Source organism: Kuraishia capsulata, genomic scaffold (assembly GCF_000576695.1).
Source record: "Kuraishia capsulata CBS 1993 genomic scaffold, Kuraishia_capsulata_scaffold_5, whole genome shotgun sequence".
Classification (NCBI taxonomy): Eukaryota; Fungi; Ascomycota; class Pichiomycetes; order Pichiales; family Pichiaceae; genus Kuraishia; species Kuraishia capsulata.
Window position 1 is genome coordinate 1,044,058 of NW_019172954.1, and position 19,392 is coordinate 1,063,449.

General features: G+C 44.1%; 9 protein-coding genes across 9 annotated transcripts; 6 read left to right on the forward strand and 3 right to left on the reverse strand.

Annotated features, from left to right (window-relative positions):
* Positions 1–97: 97 nt before the first annotated feature.
* KUCA_T00004541001 (uncharacterized protein) lies at positions 98–2,176 on the reverse strand (the record flags this gene model as incomplete). Its single annotated transcript, XM_022601287.1, has 1 exon — positions 98–2,176. The coding sequence occupies one exon, from the start codon at positions 2,174–2,176 to the stop codon at positions 98–100; it is 2,079 nt and encodes a 692-aa protein (XP_022460548.1).
* A 195-nt stretch (positions 2,177–2,371) lies between these two features.
* KUCA_T00004542001 (uncharacterized protein) lies at positions 2,372–2,629 on the forward strand (the record flags this gene model as incomplete). Its single annotated transcript, XM_022601288.1, has 1 exon — positions 2,372–2,629. One exon carries the CDS (start codon positions 2,372–2,374, stop codon positions 2,627–2,629), a length of 258 nt encoding a protein of 85 aa, XP_022460549.1.
* A 229-nt stretch (positions 2,630–2,858) lies between these two features.
* Positions 2,859–3,701, reverse strand: KUCA_T00004543001 (uncharacterized protein; the record flags this gene model as incomplete). The annotated part of the gene is made up of 1 exon (XM_022601289.1): positions 2,859–3,701. The coding sequence occupies one exon, from the start codon at positions 3,699–3,701 to the stop codon at positions 2,859–2,861; it is 843 nt and encodes a 280-aa protein (XP_022460550.1).
* Positions 3,702–4,151: 450 nt separating this feature from the next.
* KUCA_T00004544001 (uncharacterized protein) lies at positions 4,152–7,235 on the forward strand (the record flags this gene model as incomplete). Its single annotated transcript, XM_022601290.1, has 1 exon — positions 4,152–7,235. The coding sequence occupies one exon, from the start codon at positions 4,152–4,154 to the stop codon at positions 7,233–7,235; it is 3,084 nt and encodes a 1,027-aa protein (XP_022460551.1).
* A 103-nt stretch (positions 7,236–7,338) lies between these two features.
* KUCA_T00004545001 (uncharacterized protein) lies at positions 7,339–8,397 on the reverse strand (the record flags this gene model as incomplete). Its single annotated transcript, XM_022601291.1, has 1 exon — positions 7,339–8,397. One exon carries the CDS (start codon positions 8,395–8,397, stop codon positions 7,339–7,341), a length of 1,059 nt encoding a protein of 352 aa, XP_022460552.1.
* Positions 8,398–8,518: 121 nt separating this feature from the next.
* Positions 8,519–10,210, forward strand: KUCA_T00004546001 (uncharacterized protein; the record flags this gene model as incomplete). The annotated part of the gene is made up of 1 exon (XM_022601292.1): positions 8,519–10,210. One exon carries the CDS (start codon positions 8,519–8,521, stop codon positions 10,208–10,210), a length of 1,692 nt encoding a protein of 563 aa, XP_022460553.1.
* Positions 10,211–10,380: 170 nt separating this feature from the next.
* KUCA_T00004547001 (uncharacterized protein) lies at positions 10,381–11,553 on the forward strand (the record flags this gene model as incomplete). The annotated part of the gene is made up of 2 exons (XM_022601293.1): positions 10,381–10,920; positions 11,131–11,553. The coding sequence occupies 2 exons, from the start codon at positions 10,381–10,383 to the stop codon at positions 11,551–11,553; spliced, it is 963 nt and encodes a 320-aa protein (XP_022460554.1).
* A 263-nt stretch (positions 11,554–11,816) lies between these two features.
* On the forward strand, positions 11,817–13,907 carry KUCA_T00004548001 (uncharacterized protein; the record flags this gene model as incomplete). Its single annotated transcript, XM_022601294.1, has 1 exon — positions 11,817–13,907. One exon carries the CDS (start codon positions 11,817–11,819, stop codon positions 13,905–13,907), a length of 2,091 nt encoding a protein of 696 aa, XP_022460555.1.
* A 272-nt stretch (positions 13,908–14,179) lies between these two features.
* KUCA_T00004549001 (uncharacterized protein) lies at positions 14,180–19,375 on the forward strand (the record flags this gene model as incomplete). The annotated part of the gene is made up of 1 exon (XM_022601295.1): positions 14,180–19,375. The coding sequence occupies one exon, from the start codon at positions 14,180–14,182 to the stop codon at positions 19,373–19,375; it is 5,196 nt and encodes a 1,731-aa protein (XP_022460556.1).
* Between the last annotated feature and the right edge of the window lie 17 nt (positions 19,376–19,392).

The window sequence follows — 19,392 nt, forward strand, 5'->3', positions numbered from 1 at the left end:
ATGGGATATCCCTTGTTCCAGCTGATTTTTTCGCGTCGTAAATCAGCGGTTATCAATTTCATATATTTCGTAAATCATAAGTCGATTGGACGAGCGCTCAACCCAGTAAAGCATCTTCTTGAATGCTAAGATAGTCCGAGATGTTGGCTATAAGATCCTGCTTTTTACCAGTATGACCCAACCCTTTGTCCTTGCAATATCTCTTGAGTTGGTCCACCTTGAAAGTCTCCAGCATCTGGGCTCTCCATGCCTCCTTCATGTCTCTGTCCGGCACTTCGATGGCCTCTGGCTTGGGCTTCTTCAGAGTCTTGAGATATCCCGGCAGTTTGGATGTCTGCAAATTGATGTCCATAATCATCCATGACAACCCGTCGATCGAGAAATCATCTTCATCTTCGACTTTGACACTTGCAGCATGAATGCGTTCCTTCACAGCTTTGACTTTTTGCTTGGTCAAGTCAAAGTCGCTGGTCTCGAGAAGATGAGCCTTTTCGAGCGAGATCCCTTCTTTGTAGTATTCGGAAGAGACCGTCTCTTGGAAAATCTGATCGCGAAGAATCTTAAAGTGCCAATTGAGACTGGGGTTGGGGTAGTTCGCGGGGTCATAGCTGGTCTCCAGTTCTTTGACTATCTTCTTCATACTTTCTAGACTCTCGCTCAAGTCCTCGTTTATGAAAGATGGATTCAGTTTTGGGACAGCTCTCACATCGTCCTTGAACGGAAGTTTGAACAGCAGAAGTCCTTCGGGAATCTTTGAGAAGGAAGTTTCTTTATGCGTCGAAGGAAGCAATGCATACAGCGAAAGGTGCGCCGTACCCCGTGGTTTACCCCAGATAATTGCAAATTTCTTCTTGGAAACCAAGGTTTGGTGGAGAGCGTCGTATGTTCTTCTGGAATGCGTATTTCCATTCAAATCTGGAACAATGAAATGAGGTGCACGTAAACATAGGTGAGGCATGAATCTGTCAATGCTCCTGTAACCCAATATCTCCATTGCTGGATCATCTGATTCAGCACCCAGCGCTCTTAGTCTCTCCAGTTGCCCCGGTTGCTCCTTTTTATCAAGAAACGGTATATATTGCGAGCCAAGCTTGAAAGCGGAGACAAGCTGGTTTTCTCTGGTGCCGAATTCGTTTATTATGCGATTAGCTTGCACTTCGTCAATCTTGGCTCCATTCTCCTTGAAATATCCCTGGGAGGACTCAACTGGCTTCAAATGATCATCATCACTCACATACTCAGTGGCAGGTTTGGTATGGTTGGATGAAAATATCGAGTATCCTTTCAATGAAATGACGATGCTGCCGCCATCGAGCTTGAGGACCGTCAATGGGAATTTGAACGCAAACCTCTTCATCATTCTCAGCTGCGACACCTTCGCCTTAATAGATTCAAGGTCTAAAGAGGTGAGGTCAAGCTCGTTTTCGCTGTCATCATTCTCGTACAATTCATCTTCTGAGTCAAAATCTTCCTCTTTCACCTTCTGGCCAGGATGCCTCTGGATCTGAAGAATTTCAGTGTATTCAGTTGTGTCAAACGCTTTGTCTCTTGAGTTGATGAAAAAAGGGTGAAGACTAACCGTGTAGAACGACTGTCCAATCTTATAAGACCGATTGAAGTTTCGAGCCGTTTCTTTCAGTGCAAGTTTGCTCTGAAGATTCTTTGCAAAAGGCTTATCGTAATCCGTGAAGAGAAACGCTTTCTTGTGGATGTATCTCTTTCCAGAATCCCAGGATATCGCATTCAGCATATTGTTCAACTGTTCGGAGGTATTTTTGTTTGAAGGATCTAATATTGGGAATTTTTCGGAGAAAGAGGAGTGGTTGGTCAAATTGTCTTGTAATAAGTCATGTACTCTTTTCATGTTCTCCACATCAAGCCCTCCCAGAGGGAATAGCTCATAAATTCCAGTTTTGAATTTGGTGGTATTCTCACCCTTAACTTCCGAACCTGCACAATTGAACAGATAACACCCAACGCCTGTGTCTGGAAGGGTTATGACCAAGCTGTTCATCAATTCATTCAGCGATTCCAAAATCTCACGGAAAGGGCATCTGCCATCGGTATAGCGTAGCAGAGATGGTGTTAATTGGATACAATACACCAGGCCTTGGTTATCCTCATAATGTCCAATATCATTCCCATCGTTGGCACCACCATGCTGGAAATCAGCCATTTGAATACCAGTGGAGATAAAAAGGAGTGTGTTATGGTAGGAATACCTCACTATCGCGAAATACACCACCACTAACGTGTCGTGGGTGTTACCCGGCCGTCTCATCTCGAAATATTTGATGGACATATCCTCCGAACACAATGATACTTTACTCTCTTGTACAACGGTCCGACACTATACGAAAACAATAAAGCCATGCCCCCAAAATTCTTTAAGATCACGCAGATACGCTCACAAATTGCCAGACCCCAGGTGTACAAGGACACGTTGGCGAAGCTGGGATTGCGCAAGCCCAACCAGGTGGTTTACCATAAAGTCACTCCACAACAGGCCGGTATGCTGGCCAGAGTCAAGGAGCTGGTGAAGGTGGAATTAACGGATGTTAAAGAGACGAAATCGCAGATGAGAGATGCCAGACGGACGAACCCTGGTTTCAGCGTTGAGAAGAAGTGAAGAACACGACAGGGTTGTTAACGAGCGATGTACATAGGATTGCCAGATTTAATGGAAAAAAAACTGCATTTTACAGAGATTCAAGCTTTGATCACTTTATTGGTTTTGCTTGTTAACGGGGTATAATGGTAATAAAAAAGCAAGATAGAAAAGAGAGTGTTCGGGTCAGCTAGAGAGGCTGACCGTAGGGCTGTGAGATTAAGCTCGATCTTCGGATCGGTTCCAAAATTCAAACCTTCAGCGCCATAGACTTGTAATTGTTGTTGATCGCAATTGAGTGCAGGTTCTTGAAGCCGGCTCTGTGGTCGAGCTCTTCAAGCTCTCCGAGCTTAGCAAAGTTCAGATCATCAGCACTGATACTGACGTCCTGCTCCTTTCCATTGTTGGAGCCAAAAGTCATGCTCTCAGTGTCACTAGAAACCAAAGAATCGTCAACCATACGAAGAATGTCCTTCACATTGACAGTGCGCGAGTTGTCCAGTTTCTCAATTACTGCAGTCTGGTAGCGTCTCTTCTTAGCAGACAATAGCATGGATGAGAAAGGGGATTGCGGGAGAACAACATTGGTGAACTCCAGATAATCCAAAGTTCTCTTTGACCCAGCTGGAGTGTTCTGGATTGCAATTTCAACAGAGCCAGTGGTCTGGATAGAACCGTCTTCTTGGAGAGTCACCTTTCTGGACCCCAGCTGGTACTGCTTGCTTCTGGAATTAGAGACCAGCTTCAAAAGTGGGTCACTAACTTCACCAGCTGAGTAGACCGACGATCTTGAGAATCCCGCCAAAGGAGTCGCAATTCTGAAAGGAGTGACTGCGGCGAATTGAGGAATGGCTGGAAAGTTTTCCATCGAGGACCTGCTCTTGATATCATCGTTCCAGACTCTGGGTGCTTGGAGTTCAGCAAAGTAAGAGGATCTGATATTTGAGTACACCTTGGGAGCCTCCATTTCTTGGAGCGTTCCAAATCTGGTGGTAGATACAGCTTCAGCGGGTTCCATTCTCTTCTTTGGGACTCTTTTGAAGACCTTGTTTCTTGGTGCAGAGATCTTAGTTGGGCTCGATTTATAGGACATTTTGCTTAAGCAGTGATAGTAAAAATATTGTGACACCTGGCCTAACGCTCCAACTATTAGATCACACTCAAATGGGCAGAAAGGTGGTAGTTAAGGAGGTCCTTGATGCATTTAATTAACGTCCCAAAACGGCCAAACAATAACACTGGACATCGGCCTTCTTGGGCACTAAGCATTTGCTATATTCGTGGCAATTTTTAGACTCGAATATATACATATTGGCTCAGAATAGCTACAAATATTTGAAATCTATTATTTTTATGTGGAGTTCGGCAACATGATGGTCTGATTTGATTTGTAGAGTCAGAATTCATTGCCCATATCGGTCTTTCTGCATGTGAGCATCAGCCACGCATCGACACCAGCCCCAAACGCGTCAGCCATTTTTCAACGCATGCGTAAGATGCTACAACCACACCTGAATTTAAGCCAGTAAATTTGGTCACTACAATGGAGGCCGATGAAATACGAATTGCTAGTGTTTCTGATGAGCTCTTAGAGAAATTGGATGTTGACCTGAGCAGTTATTTTGACATTGTCGGAGAATCCGATTCACAGGTCAGAGATCAGAACTCCAAGGTGCTTTCGATATGTTCTACCATAGAGCTATTCTCGCCGTCGCCGCAGCTGCTAGACAGCAAACTGCGGCATTTCATTGAGATTCTGCTGTATGAGTTCAGCACTGAGTCGTTCCAAAATTCTCCAAACAGAGTTAGAACAAGCGGGCTCAGCACTGTTCTCTACACCTTCACCAAGGTGCGTGGTTACAAAGCAGTGTCTTTGTGTCTCGATTCTGACATATACCAGGTAGAGCGGGTCATCACATTGATAGAGTCTTCATTAGATGATTTAGATGGTGGCTCGTGGAAAGAGAGGTATTTTCTGCTCTTGTGGCTGTCTATACTGATCCTGAGTCCCTTTCCACTGGAATCAATCAGTACCAGTCAAGACATTGCACCCAGAGTATGGAAAATTTGCCGCCACTTTCTAGGCGCTTCAGGAAAAGAAGCCGATGTTGCCCCTTTGTTAACAGCAAGGATGATATCGAGAGTTGACTGTAGCGTTTATCTATCTGAGTTCTACGAAGAACTGGAGAGACTGGCCGATAAGATGTTGGCCTCGGAGCAAGTCGGTTACTTGTCTACGCTCAATTCGCTTCTCAAAATTGCGAGAACCGATCAAATACGAGAGTATACCGACTTACATCTTCGAAGTGTCATAAGCTTGTCAAAGCGTAAAGATCTGTTGACTACCACACTGAAGCTCTGCATCAAAAACCTTGGCAAGCTAGGCAAGCTATTTGCACTTCTAGAAGAGATGGAGCAAGTTGAAGATGCACTTGACACTTTATTGCAACATGTGGGACACAAGCAAACCATCATAAGGTCATGTGTATCAAGACAGATTGCAAAAATTTCAATTTATTTGCCTTTGGAGTTCAAAACCGAGGTATTCTCAATGTTGGTATCCGAGCTCGAGATACCACAGGAGAACATTGAGATGGAGAGCATAGCTCTGGACTTGCCAGTTGATCAGGAACTGCTAAATGTGGAAACGTATCATGGAATTCTCTTAACAATTGCCGAGTTTGCCAGATTCCAAATTTTGCAGAGTGAATGGCTTCCATTCACTGCCTCTCTCTTGCACAAAACGCTCTTTGTCGAGCAGCACCAACTCTCACATACCACTGGATCGAGCGTTCGGGATTCTTCGTGCTTCATTGCCTGGTCGATAAGTAAAAAGAGTCACATTATTCCAACTGCTGCCTCTGTGCAGATGTTCAAAGACTTAGTGCTGACCGCCTGCTACGACCAAGACTTAATGATCAGAAGAGCTGCAGCTGCTGCTTTACAAGAGCTCGTGGGAAGACATGGGGATGAAATTCTTTCCAATTTGCTTCCAAAGTCTAAACATAATGAGTTTAAGGTGAAATTGATTGAGATGTTGGACTTCACCGCATTGGGCTTAGTTTCACGGTCATTTGCGATTTCTGTCAGCATCGTCAAGACTCTGGACGGTCTCATGCTCCACGACTTTTGGGACTTTCTATCGCTCAAAGGAATATACGCAAATGAACACGAGTTCAGACGTTTATCCGCTGCTACATTGCCTTTACTTGCTACTACTTCTGATGAGGATCTATGTCAAAATTTGCTAACATCGTTGGTGGCTCGGGTGCGATCAAACCCTGAGCGTGGACAATACTATACCATAGCAGAACTATCGTCTTCAGCCCAATTGGCAGAGCGTGATGTCCAAATACTGTTTGATGTTTTGATCACTGAGACATTTGATTTCCACAAAGATCCATTCTACAAAGGAGAAGAGATTTTATACCTGCTCTCTGTCTTAATGAGAGCTCGCTCATGCGATCTTGATGCTCGATTGTATGATCTAATTTTCGAGATTATTCGCTTACCACACGAGGCAATCGTTGAGAAGTTTCTAATGCTAGCCTCTACTCTTTCTAGCATTCCAAAGAGGTACCAAGAGAAGTGGATCTATTACATCAGACACAACAATGTTCCTGCCGCAAGGGCCATTGGGAGTTCACCGGTGATAGCTCAGAGGTTCGACGATATACTGGACATGATATCTGACGAAACGCTTGACACAACCATGAGGGCCAATTTACTGAAGTCAGTATCTTGTTTTCTAAAAAACGATAATGTTGTTAAAGATGACCAATTATGCAGACTGACTGAGAGTCTTGATGATTATACAACCACCAAACAGGGTGATGTGGGCCACGTTATACGGCTAACAATGCTCCAAGTTATCTCTGATAATCTGCCACTATTCAAGAACAACGACTCCCTTTGTCGGATTGTGGAGCTTAAGACATTGAGACTTGCATGCGAAGTGATTGACAAAGTGAAATACAATGCTCTAAGCGTTCTCCTTCGACTCAAATCTTGGGATGTCAAATATGCTTCTTTTGATTCTTCACCAATAGACTCAGCTTTTGTGGACAACGAAAAATATTTTATGTTCCTGTTTGGTGTCTTCCATCAGGAGTATCTTCACAATGACGAAGAGTCTATTATGAAGTTCATGCAAGGTTATAGTTTTTCTGCAGGTGCCATGCACGCCAGTGATCTTACAGTGAACACCTCTTTCAGACCGTTTTTGCATTATATGGAGAAGGTTTTTTCTGATGAAGAACGCAAACTAGTGCTTGATTGCCTCTTAAAAATATTAAAACCGGAATCCAAAAAAGAAAAGTTTGGAAGATATGCCAAATTGCAAACTTCATGTCTTCAGCTATGGGTTAGGATCCTAGACTTCAATGTCAGCATACCCATTGAGTTCAACTTACGGGGACTTTTCATTCGTTCTTACAATTTGCATATCAAAACTTCGCAATTTCAAAGGATTTCTATCGCGATAGAGATATTTGCTCATCTCTACCTAATTGACAAGGAGGCCTTCGCAGACTGTCAGAAGAGACTGGTATGGATATCAGGAAACCACCCCTTAACGAAGGCCAGACTATCTGCTCAAAAAGCCCTGTTGGAAATTGAAAATAGCTGAATAAATTACAACTAATATATACAAATATGAGGGTGTTTACAGGAATTTTCAATGTTTCGAATCTTTTGAAAAATTTCAGTATGTACAAATTTCACTAAACTCTCTATTTATCTTCAATCAGCTTGCTGGTTCCAAGTACCCCGTCACCCCACGCGTCCTTCAAAGAAAAGTCCTGGGTTCCTCTCTTCAAAGGCTTTGGTTGATTAGGACTTGGCTTCCAACCAATCATGAACACCAGCCTAAAAGTAGCAGGAAGCGAGCCATCCTTTTCGTCACCATGCATAGCACGGTAGATGGGCTCGGCAGCAAGTAACATATCTCTATCCAGCATGGTTGGCATTTGCAAAATCGAGTTAGATTCTCCCATAAGTTGTAAATCCCTCATCATAGACCACATATCTGGATATGCTACAACTATTTCCTCGACATCGACGGTGAGCAGGTTGAATTTTGCACGTTGCATCAGATTTCCAACATCAGATGAACCGACAAATGGAGAAACCCTCGGAGAAATACCACCTTTGCGCTCGAGCTCAGCCAATTGCAGCGCAGTACGGAGCTCAAACAGCGTATCTCCTCCGAACATAGTTCCCATGAACATCCCATCTGGTTTCAGCGATTTGTGTATCGATTGCAGGATTCTGGGCAGATCGTTGATCCAGTGAAGACTGAGATTGGAGATGATGCCTTCAAACTTGTTTTCCTCGGCAATCGCAGGATCGTTGAATAATTCCTCATCCACAACCTTCCTCGAAAGCGCGAAATCCTTTGAACCTTGTAGTAACTCCTCATCTGAATATCTGAAGAGCATCTCCTTGCAACTGTCAACCATCAACAATGACTGCAGTCTCTCTTTAACCACTCGTTTGTCATCCTTCAATTGCTCACTATCCCTGACATCATCATGGCACAAAGTCTTCACGAAATTACCAGAGTTCGAACCGAAGTCCATGAAGTTCACAAATTTTTTATCGATGAAGCTGAGTCTTTCTATGGATCTCCTTGCTATCTCATCTCTGAGGTACTCCACCTTAGAGCTCTCTGGATCACTAGCTGCCCTAGCACGTTGCTTCAATTTGATAGATCTATCAAATACCTGAAATTGTGAGCATGGCGGTATTCTAGTATGAAACCCTCTTGTAATGGACTTTGAACACGCCATTTTGTTGCTATTTTCGAGACTGAAAGAAAGCTGGTGAAAGTCGAAATTCGAGATGGGCTTGAAATTTTCCACTCGAGATGAGCTCTTTTTCTTTGCTTATCCACCATTCACGATAAAGGCCATGACTTTCAGAGGCCCGCCTATACCGAGACGATTTCCGGTTTATCTTCCGGTTTATCGGGCTGGAGGTGTTTATGGGATTTCATTGAGGGCCGAATATTTAAACTCCAATGGGTTTGGGACTCAGACCCCAAACCAACCGCATTTGAGGAGATATGCGTCAGATGCGTTGAGTGAGATGAAAAATTCACAGTACAGTTTCCGCAAAGCCAATGAAATGCTCGAGAATGGAGAAGTGCCGTCGGTTGAGGTTTATGAAGAATTGGTTGGTTCATGTTACGATACTGGAGCCAAGGCGAGCATGGCTAGGGTAGCCTTGCAACTAACGGTGGAGATGATGAAGAGATACCCCGATTACAAACTCAAGCCCTCATTTTTACAAGGACTTAGCTCATTGGTATCTAGATCATCTTCTTTTGTGGACCAGATGATTTTTTTTAACCTGCTGAAGCAAACTGGTACCAAACAGCTGTGGGCCTATGCTGGGGTCGAGGTTTCCCGGCTTCTGAACGCCAGAGAGTACGAACATGCGGTACGGGTATTTAAATCTGCTTTTGAACTCTGTTTCAAAGGGGGAAACAGCTCGAATCAGAATCCCGAGTTAATTTTGCGCGAACTTCGGTTTTTCCCGGTTCTGTGGAATGCTGCACTTCGGGGAGACATGGAGAATCTGGAGTACTTTTTGGAGATAGTCCAGGTTTACAGACCAGAGGTGTCAGAGAAACTCTTTGGAACCATATTGAGCGCCATGTGGGAAAATTTTGATGAAGCCGAGGGAGTCGCCAAGAAAGTGTTTTTGCTATGTGAGGACCGCACCATCCCCATACAATTGTCACAGAGTTCCCTGCTCCATATTGGGGGAATTATCTCTAAAAACTTTGATGTTGAGCTGACACAGCAGGTGGTGAGGAAATTGATGAGATTACGCGAAACTACAAAACTGGACACCGATCTCGCTTCGCTGACGCTTGATTCATACTGCAATCATTCTGTGGCAGATCATCTTACGATATGGAAGGTTCTTGAGCAGTTCATGAAAACAGGCGTTGATTTAAATAATGATCACACATATGAGATGGCAAGATCATACGGTTTACTAAACAAGAAAAGTCGTATTTCTACGCTTGCGAAAGATCTTGAAAAGATTGACGATACCAGAGCCCAAAGCTTGATACTGCACAGTGTGGTCACGGCTGTTGCCAATACCACCAATTTCACAGGTGTGGTTTGGTTACTGTCAGAACTCGATCCAAACCTTTTGAAGCTCATAGATCGAGAGACTTGGGACTTAATTGTTCGTGCTGCTGAGAAATCTAATTCTGCAAAACTTTGCGCCATGACATTACACAGCTATTACAAGAGAAGAGGTTTCCAGATATCGCCCAAGAACTATGCGTCTTTCATCGCCTCGCAAACCCTGGGTACCGATTACACAAAGGTATCTGCTCTTATCCATGAGTATGTTCATACATATGGGAAGGTTCCCACGAAAGTTGTGGACTTGATTAGACGTTCAAGTGACGAGAAGACATCATCAGTTCTTGAAGGCCTAGGAGAAGTGACATTGGAGAACCTTCATGACCTAGATGCCATTCTTGAAAGCCGGTCAGCACTGCAGGAGGCCCATAGGATATATCACCAGGAATACGACGAAAGGGATAACGAGAGATTGAAACTGCTGTTGACTATATAATGACTATATGATTACAGGAGCAGAAACCTGTAGCCTTTGATTTTGGGTGCGGCTATTATTTGAGCAACACACTAAGGTAACCCGGCCATCGTCCATAGCGTTGAAAAATTCACATTGAAAACGACGATTCAATCAACAGGTAAATCTTCACGCGTAACACACTCGAGAAAATGTTGTCGAGACAGTCACTAGGTTCTCGTGGCAATGCTGCCGTCAATTTGATACAGCAGAGCCGTGGTAGAAAATCCATGGCCTACCCACAGTATGGCTACAAAGCGAGGATAGAGAACCCAGGAGGTTCAACATCCCAGTTCCGCCTGCTGCTGAAGGAATTTCTAGGCCCCAAGAACTTCAGAGGTGATTACCACTTCAACAAATACTACTATGCTAAGCAAGACCACACAACAAACTACCTTTCGGCGCCATCGGAAGACGGCTCGTTGACCCGTCCCATCTACGGACATGTCAGAGATGATGCCGTCACACAAAACAGGCCCAATGCCAACCGCAATCTCCAGTTGACTCCCTTCAGGCTTAACGCAGACTGTAAAACCAATACGATGGTTTCGGAGGAGATGAAGACCGAGATTGTGAATCAGATAGACAAGGGTGTTTCGGAGAGAGACATTGCAATCAAATACGGATTGAAGCTTCCTCGCATCGAAGCCATCTACAAGTTGAGAGCAATCGAAAAAGAATGGGAAGAAAAGGTATGTTACTAACTTTTAAAATTGATAATTTTCACAGTGATTTAGGTTGTCTGGTTCTATTGGTTCAATATGGTGATGAGAACTAGCTATAAAAATGTTCGATTAGTCTTGAAGACAACTACATGGTTAAATACGCTCTTCTGATTTATTGAAAACGGACAACCTGACACAACGAAACAATTCTACAAGCTGTTTACTAACAACGTCCAGAACCTCATTACCAAAGACATCAAGACCATGAGCACCACAATGTACAAAATGTTCCCATTGCACGACCCAGTGGGTCTCAAGGAGAACCTTTCGGAAATTCCAGTTCCTGTCAAGACGCTGAAGGCCAGGTTTTTGACCATCGCAGAGAGTGAGCCATTCGGACCTATAGAAGCTGCCGAGTCTCTGGAGCTGGAGCCAGCAACTGAGACGCTTGCCAAACTAATGGAGCACAGAGAAGAGAAGAAGACTAAGAAGCAGAAGGCTTTCATGGCCCCTGTGCTTGACGGAGAGAGAGTGGCATTTAGATTCACTGAGGCCAAGGTTGGCGACGTTGGGTTCAGATATGGTGCTCCATTGAGAGACACGAAGAAGGACAGAAAGATAGAGTACGATGCTAACGGAAAGATGGTCTACGGTATTTGATCCGGATCGCGTTGCCTCAACTTACATATAAAATAATCAGACCACTTGGGGGGTATCGTGTAAATAGAAATTGAATGTGAAAAATATCAAAGTGAAATAACCCCATGCACGTTCGACTTGCCGAGGATTCCTCGGGAGTCGTGCAAATGACCAATACTCCTCCCCCGCATTTTTCACATGTCTCTCGGCTTGTGATGACTTCTTTATAAGCTGGCAGTTTGCTCGTGTCTCGCTGTTTTTTATCTCGACAACTAACAAGACCAATGACTTTATTACGCGAGAATCAAAAGGGCCCAAGACCGGCCACCTCTATCTGGGCAGAGAGAGATGCCACAGACTTCGACATCAACAAGATGCACGTATTCCTCGAGGGTTCTGAGGAGGGTGCGGCTCAAATACTGAAGGAGATGCAAGAGGTTGAGCGCGATCCCATTTTGAAGACGGACGAAACCTACTACGACATGACTAAAGCTGAGCATCGTGAGGTGACTGCCAGGAAAATCGGCCAGTTGGCTAAGTACATCGAACAAGATGGAAATTTGGAGTCTTTTGAGAGAAAGATGAACTTGATGAGTATTGTGGATCCTCAGCTCACGACTAGAGTTGGTATTCACCTCAAGTTGTTTTTGGCATGTATTAATGGAACTGGAACTGATGCTCAGTTCAACTATTGGGCCCACGAAAGAGGTGCTCTGTTCATCAGAGATGTCTATGGATGTTTCGGTATGACCGAGATGGCCCATGGATCCAATGTCGCAGCCCTTGAGACCACTGCAACTTATCGTAAGGAGACAAAGGACATAGTCATCAACACACCTCACGTGGGAGCTACCAAATGGTGGATTGGTGGAGCTGCTCATTCCGCAAACCACTGTTCTGTGTACGCTCGTCTGATAGTCGATGGTAAGGACTACGGCGTCAAGACGTTCGTTGTTCCTCTGAGAGACCGCGAGCACGAGCTCTTACCTGGTGTTGCTATTGGTGATATCGGAGCAAAAATGGGTCGTGATGGTATTGACAATGGCTGGATCCAGTTCACCAATGTTGTCATTCCAAAGGAGTATATGCTTTCTAAGTACACCTATATTGATGAGGACGATACTGTGGTTGATCCTCCTCTTGCCCAGCTTTCTTACGGTGCGTTGCTCGGTGGAAGAGTCAGTATGGTTACAGATTCCTTCAGAACTTCCGAGAGATTCATCACAATTGCTTTGAGATATGCTGTTGGCAGAAGGCAGTTTGCGAGCAAGGGTAAAGCCGAGGAAAACCAAATCATCAACTACCCACTACACCAAAAGCGACTCTTTCCTCTGTTGGCAACAACCTATGCAATGTCTATTGGTTCCTACAAGATTGAAACCGAGTTTGCTCAAACTCTCAAGCAGTTGGACGGTGCTGTGAGAGCCCAGGATTTGAAGGAGATGTCTGATGCCATCAACAGACTGAAGAATGTATTCTGTTTTTCGGCCTGCTTGAAGTCAACTTGCACCTGGTTTACTGCCCAATTGATTGACGAGTGTAGACAGGCTTGTGGTGGCCATGGCTATTCCTCTTACTCCGGATTTGGAAAAGCGTACAACGACTGGGTCGTCCAATGCACTTGGGAGGGTGATAACAACATTCTTGCAACCAACGCAGGAAGAATCATCATTCAAACTCTTCAGAAGTTCCAGGCCAAGGGAAAGAAACCAAGTGGTGACTTGTCTTTTCTGGGGAAGGCAGATCATGTCAAGGGCAATAAGCCACTTACTCTTGACTTCAAAAAGCCATCCTCTCTTGTTGATGTGTTCGAAGCCGTTGTCATCCGTCTTTCTGTAGGATCAATTGAGAAGTTGGCACAGAATGGCAATGATTGGGACCTTATTGCACCAGAAAGAGTGTTGATCTCCAAATTGAATGCTGCCCTATTCATGCTGACCCACTGGCTGATCAAACTCGAGGCCACACCTGAAGATGGAAACATCAAAAAACACCTGTACACCCTTTTTGCTATTTACGGATTATCCCAGATTGATCTTTTCGCTGGTGCGTTTTTAGCTGAGGGTGTTATTGACCAGGCGAGCCTCAAGGCAGTCCAGGCTCATTTGATGGATCTGTTCAAAGAAATCAGACCTCACATCATCGGACTTACGGACGCGTTCAAGTTCAGCGATTTCTTCATCAACTCCGGTTTAGGATTCTACAATGGAGACGTATATACCAATTACTTTGGAATCGTGAAGAAACAGAACGACAATTCTAAGTCCAAGGCGCCTTACTCTAAGGAGTTCGAAGCCGTATTGAGGAGAGACACACTGGAAGTGAGACAGAACTTTGGTAAGAGTGCAAAAACCTTGAAGAAGCTGAGCGAATAACTCGCCGATAAATAAACATATAACACATTAACACACCATGTCAGATTTTCTTGATCATAAAGTAGGGAACTTAAACGTTTAAATGAACGCAAGTACATGCTAGACGCACTCCACTATGATGCGGCGTCAAATGATCCACACACTACGGTTTTCAATGTAAACAAACCGTGCCTGCTCTCAAAGCTCTCTCCAAGACTGTATTTCCTGAACAAATTGCATTCTTTCCAAGTTTTTTTCTATTCACTAGCATATTAGCATAGTCATATTACGAGATGCTGCATGGCTCGGCGGAGTTAAATTTGACGCCTGCTGAGGCTGACCGAGAGTCGTTTCGAGCTGAGCTCTCATTATTTCTTGAGTCGCGCAAAACTGACAGGCCGAAATCGCCTGCAAAAAAGATACTAGCCGATGTTGAATTGAACAAAATGGCAGGAGTTAAACAGAATAGCAAGCTGATGCCTTTAGAGGACCATTTCAAGAATAGGCTAGAACGGTTTCTGATGACTGTTCCTCCATGCTCTGAGCAGACCAGCAACGATGACATACACCTGGCGATCCAAGGGTTCAAGGGCCTACGAGCATTGTCCAATGACAGAAGAGCAAAAAGTTACTTTTGGAATAAGGAACTCGAGTTTATACGATCTGGTATGCAATTCAAGTCGAAGTTGGCCGATGTCATTGACGACTTCACCACCTTGACATTGGCCACCACGAACGAGAGGCTTTCTGAAATACTTGCCACAGACAGTCCCTTACAGTGGAAAGCTCATGATTATGTGACCAGTATTCCGGTTGCAATCGGAAAGGCTAAAATCAGCTACGAATTTGCAGACTTACATCTACTGATCTGTGAGCTCATGATCAACAGGCTTGAACTTGGTGCAACTGTTGATATACCACTCACCCACTTCATCAAAATGATGTCGAGGACATCAAATTTCTTTGGATGGATAACGAGCCTTCCAGAGGAGAAATTACAGTTGATATCAAGAAGAGCCAGTAAGGGGTTCATGAGACTGGCCAATTGCACAAAGACTGTTCTGAAGCTTGGGTTCTTCATCAAAGCCTTGGAATTTGGACAGAAGACTGTCATGTTTGAGAAGGAGGTCTTGAAACTCAAACTTATGTATGATACAATGGTGCTGAAGAACAAAGCTCAAGTTTACCAGTATACATCACTACCGTTCTGGGATCTATGCGAAAGTCTGAGCCAGCAAGGCTGCGAGTTTTCGACAGAGATGATAATGCTTGTTCAAAACTACGACAAGATTAAGACAAACAGCTTGAATTGGCGAAAGTTTTTGAACAGAGCTGAGAGTTCGGCTTCTGAAGTTCCAATAGAGGGTGTTCTCCAAGAACTCCAAATTCAAACGGATACATCAGTTCAGGCCTTACGCGAAAAAATATTCGAGTCAGGAGAAGAGTTTATCCAGAGCAAATCTTCCTTCTCTTCAATTTCGCACAGTTTGAATCAACTCTTGAAAGACCCCGACTCTTCTAGAGCTGAGCTGTTAGGTCTTATCGATTCTATCCTGGAGTTCATATTGAGGTCGGGACAGGTAACCAGATACCACTACCCATTTTTGGATAACATTACTCTCTTACTGAAATCATTTGAAAATGATTTGGAGAACGAAGCAGGCTTCGTGAGCAATGTCTCAAAACTTATAGATATTCTGAAAGGTCAGGGCCAGTTGAAAAGAATGCGAAACTTTTCAAATCTGTTGTTTCAAAGCGGTACGAAACTACTTCCAGTTGATGTTTCGCGTGCAATAGCACACTGGAATAAATGCGTTGAAGCAGAAGTCCTAAACTTTGAAGGTAATTCTGCTGAAATTGAAATGCTCAAGGCAAAAACTGAGAGGATTTCCAATGCATTGATCGAAGCTGGAAATCCTCATGATGGTTCTTCATTTCTCGTAACACTTTTGCAAGTGTACCAAGATCGAACGGGTGAGATGCCTTTTTTCGAATTGCTGCCGCAATTCAGAGATGAAATGGCAATTCCTACCAAGCTGCTGTCTAAGGCAATCTTGCAGCAAAGTGATACTTTGTCTGTGATTTTCACACCAGAGATTCTAAGCGACACAACGAAGGCTGTTTTGGCCGTGGAAATATTAGAGACCCTAGGTGGATATGCCATTAAGAACAGAATATCTCTGTTTCTTGGTCTTGCACATGTGCTAACCACTGAAATCAAAGATAAAGGCCTTTTATTGATATGTCTTCTCAAAGTTCACGATGTCATTCCTACCGAGACTCTGTTATTTGAACAACTTTGTGATTTTGACTTTGAATCATCTGTCGGTAGTTATGAGGCGGTGATTTTGTCAAAGGCATACCTGAAAATGTGCGTTGTATCTTCGTCTTTCCACAAAACCAAGTTACTTCAGGGTATTGAGAGGTTTCTGGAAGCAGCAGCCCTTCCACCATCCCATTGCACGCTGTTTTACGAGCTGGAAGTCTTGAACGAGCTTTTCAACTATCTTGTCTACACCGGGCTTCATGCTTATGCTTCTTACATGGTGAGCCAATATCTGGACAATCGAAAGTCATGTCTCACCGAGGAAAAATTGATCGACATTAGTTTAAAACTCTCGGAGGTTAAGCTCTACTTGAAGTTCCCACTCCAAGTGTCCAATTCCTTGACCTCTACAGGTGTCATAATGAAAGGTTCAAAAGAGAAGGTTGAGATTATGCCATTGGTGAATTGGAAACTGCAGCAACTGGAGTACCTTATAGAGACTGGAAATTTGTCTCATGCAAAACAGAAATGTCAACTATTGCTGGACTGGTTCAGTGAGACTGATGAACTTCATTATGAAAAAGCACGGAATAAGTACAGAAGTGTGGAGACATTATTCGAATATGCTCGACTGCAATACTTGGTGTCAAGACTGCAATCTGAGGAAAACAGGCATGTTCAGGCAGTTAGTGGGTTGAAACGGTCAATCAAAATCCTCCAGAATATCTTGCAAAAGTTTATTCCTTCGCTCATTGCCGTTGATGCCTACCGGTCAAATCAGTTGCGTTGGAGGGCTTCCAGCTACTTGATCAACTCTTTCAAAGTGTTGATTAGCGTCCTTATACATATCGGTTCTGCCAAGGAGTGTGATTTCTATGTGAATGAACTGATGGCACTGGTATCTTTGCAAGATTTCAATCTCGTAAAAGCGGAGTTGGGATATTTCATAGCCAACTACAAGTTGCTTTCAGGAAAAATAAAAGACGCCAACGATTTGATTGCTGCGGCTGATGAAGACTTCAACTCTTCCGTGTTCACGAACAAATTCGTCGAGCTGCAAAAACTTGAGACGCATGCCTTATTGTCACAATTGACGCAAAACCAAGATCTAACGGAGTCTTATTACAGTGCCATCGACGACCTTTTTGAGTTCTTGAAATCTGACAACTCTGACGAGCATGGTCTGCGTGATCAAATTTCGGATGAGTTCGTTCACTCTGCAGAAGAGCATACTTTGATTGAAAGAGCTAGACTCTCGATTGAATTCCAGAGGTCAATGTCAGCCCTGAACGGTGCGCTTGCCAGAACCTCTTCTGAAAACAGCTGCAAACAGAGCTTCCAGTACGATGCTCTTCGCTCTGCGTCTTTGAAGGGTAAGATGATGCTCAGCAAGGGCAAGCGGTTCATTGTGGAGAAGCCGGAGTTTTCAGGATTGGAAGACTCTGCCATCGTATTGAACTCTGTGTGCTCGAGTGAAAATGAAACCAAGTCCTTGAAGTCAGCTCTTGGGGGACTATTTGATTCCAAAGACTTGCTGTTTCGCTGCATGCAGAACGGCAAATATTTCAAAGGATACGAGTATGAGGAAGTACTGAAAACATACCTATGTGCAATCAGCTACTCAGGTGCATTCACTGGTACCAGCCTGAAAGTTCCAGAGTTGATGTTCACTGCTGATTCACAAAAGTACACTTTCTTTCAGAACGACAAGCAATTGCAAGATATGGAAGAGCAAACGAAGTCACTGCTACCGTCTCCAAAATCGTTGACCTTCGAATTGGATACTCGCTCCATTTCTTCAGATATGGTAAAACTGATTCCCCAGAACTGGAAGGTGATATCGATTGATATATGTTCGATCACAGGCGACCTTTTGATATCATCGTTTCAGCCATCGAGCGAGTCGCAAATTTATGCACGTCTTCCCTTGAATAGACATGCTGCTAGAGATGTGAATGAAAGGTCGCTCACATTTCTAGATGGGCTCAAAGAGTTAAAGACCATTATTCACGAAAGCGACCAGACAACGGATGTCAGTCGTACTTCCAAAGTCAAGACCAAAGAAGACCGAGCTGAGTGGTGGAAAGAACGTGGGGAATTAGATCTGAAATTGCAAAATTTGATCTGTGATGCCGAGTATCTTTGGCTTGGTGGCTTCAGAAGCATCTTCAACACTCGCAAAATTGACCCTCACGACCTCCAAGATTTCAAGCTCAAATTCCTGGATATTCTAGCAGCCCACTTGCCTTCAAGAAACACAACCAGATCTCTCGGGAGGAGATCTACAGAGCAAGTTGAGCTGAGTGACACGATATACGAGCTTTTCTTAAAGCTTGGATTACCATCCAAACTGGAGCGCATCGAGTTCCTGGAAGACCTGATGTATTTTGTGCTCGACATTTTGCTCTTTCATGGTGAGGAAAATGCATACGATGAAATTGACCTCGATCAGCTCTACATCGATATCGAGAGTCTGATTGAGCTATCTGTATCTCATATGGATATGAAACCACACGAATCAGAAGCTGATCACATTGTCTTGGTTCTGTCGTCTGCATGCCAGTACTTTCCATGGGAGTCGCTTCCAATCCTGAGAGATCTGTCAGTGTCAAGAATGCCATCGTTCAAGCTTCTTTTGCAAGTTCTTGAAAACCATGGATTAGACCCTGTTGATGCTAATTCAGGATACTATGTCTTGAACCCCGGTGGTGACTTGAACCGTACTGAAAAGAACTTCAAGGATTCGTTCGAGGCTCTCCCAGGATGGACAGGGAGATCTGGTGAACCCCCATCTGAAAACGAGCTCATAACAGGCATTGCAAACTCGGGGTTGTTTGCATATTTGGGACATGGAGGTGGTGAGCAGTACATCAAATCCAAGACAATCAAAGCTCAGTCTCGCTGTGCTCCTGCACTGTTGCTGGGGTGTTCTTCGGGAGCTTTGAGAGCCAATGGCGTATTGGAATCCTATGGAACGGTCTATAACTATCTGGTGGGTGGCTCGCCAATGGTGCTTGCGTCTATGTGGGATGTGACTGATAAAGATATGGATAGATTCACTGGTTCTATGTTGGACCAATGGGGATTGTTTCCAAAATCAGAGGTCTCTTGTAATAAAACAATAGGGCAGGCCCTTCCCGAAGCCCGGGACACATGCACCCTGAAATATCTCAATGGTGCGGCGCCAGTGCTGTATGGACTGCCGTTGCATCTGGTCAAATGAGATTAAAAAAAATAATA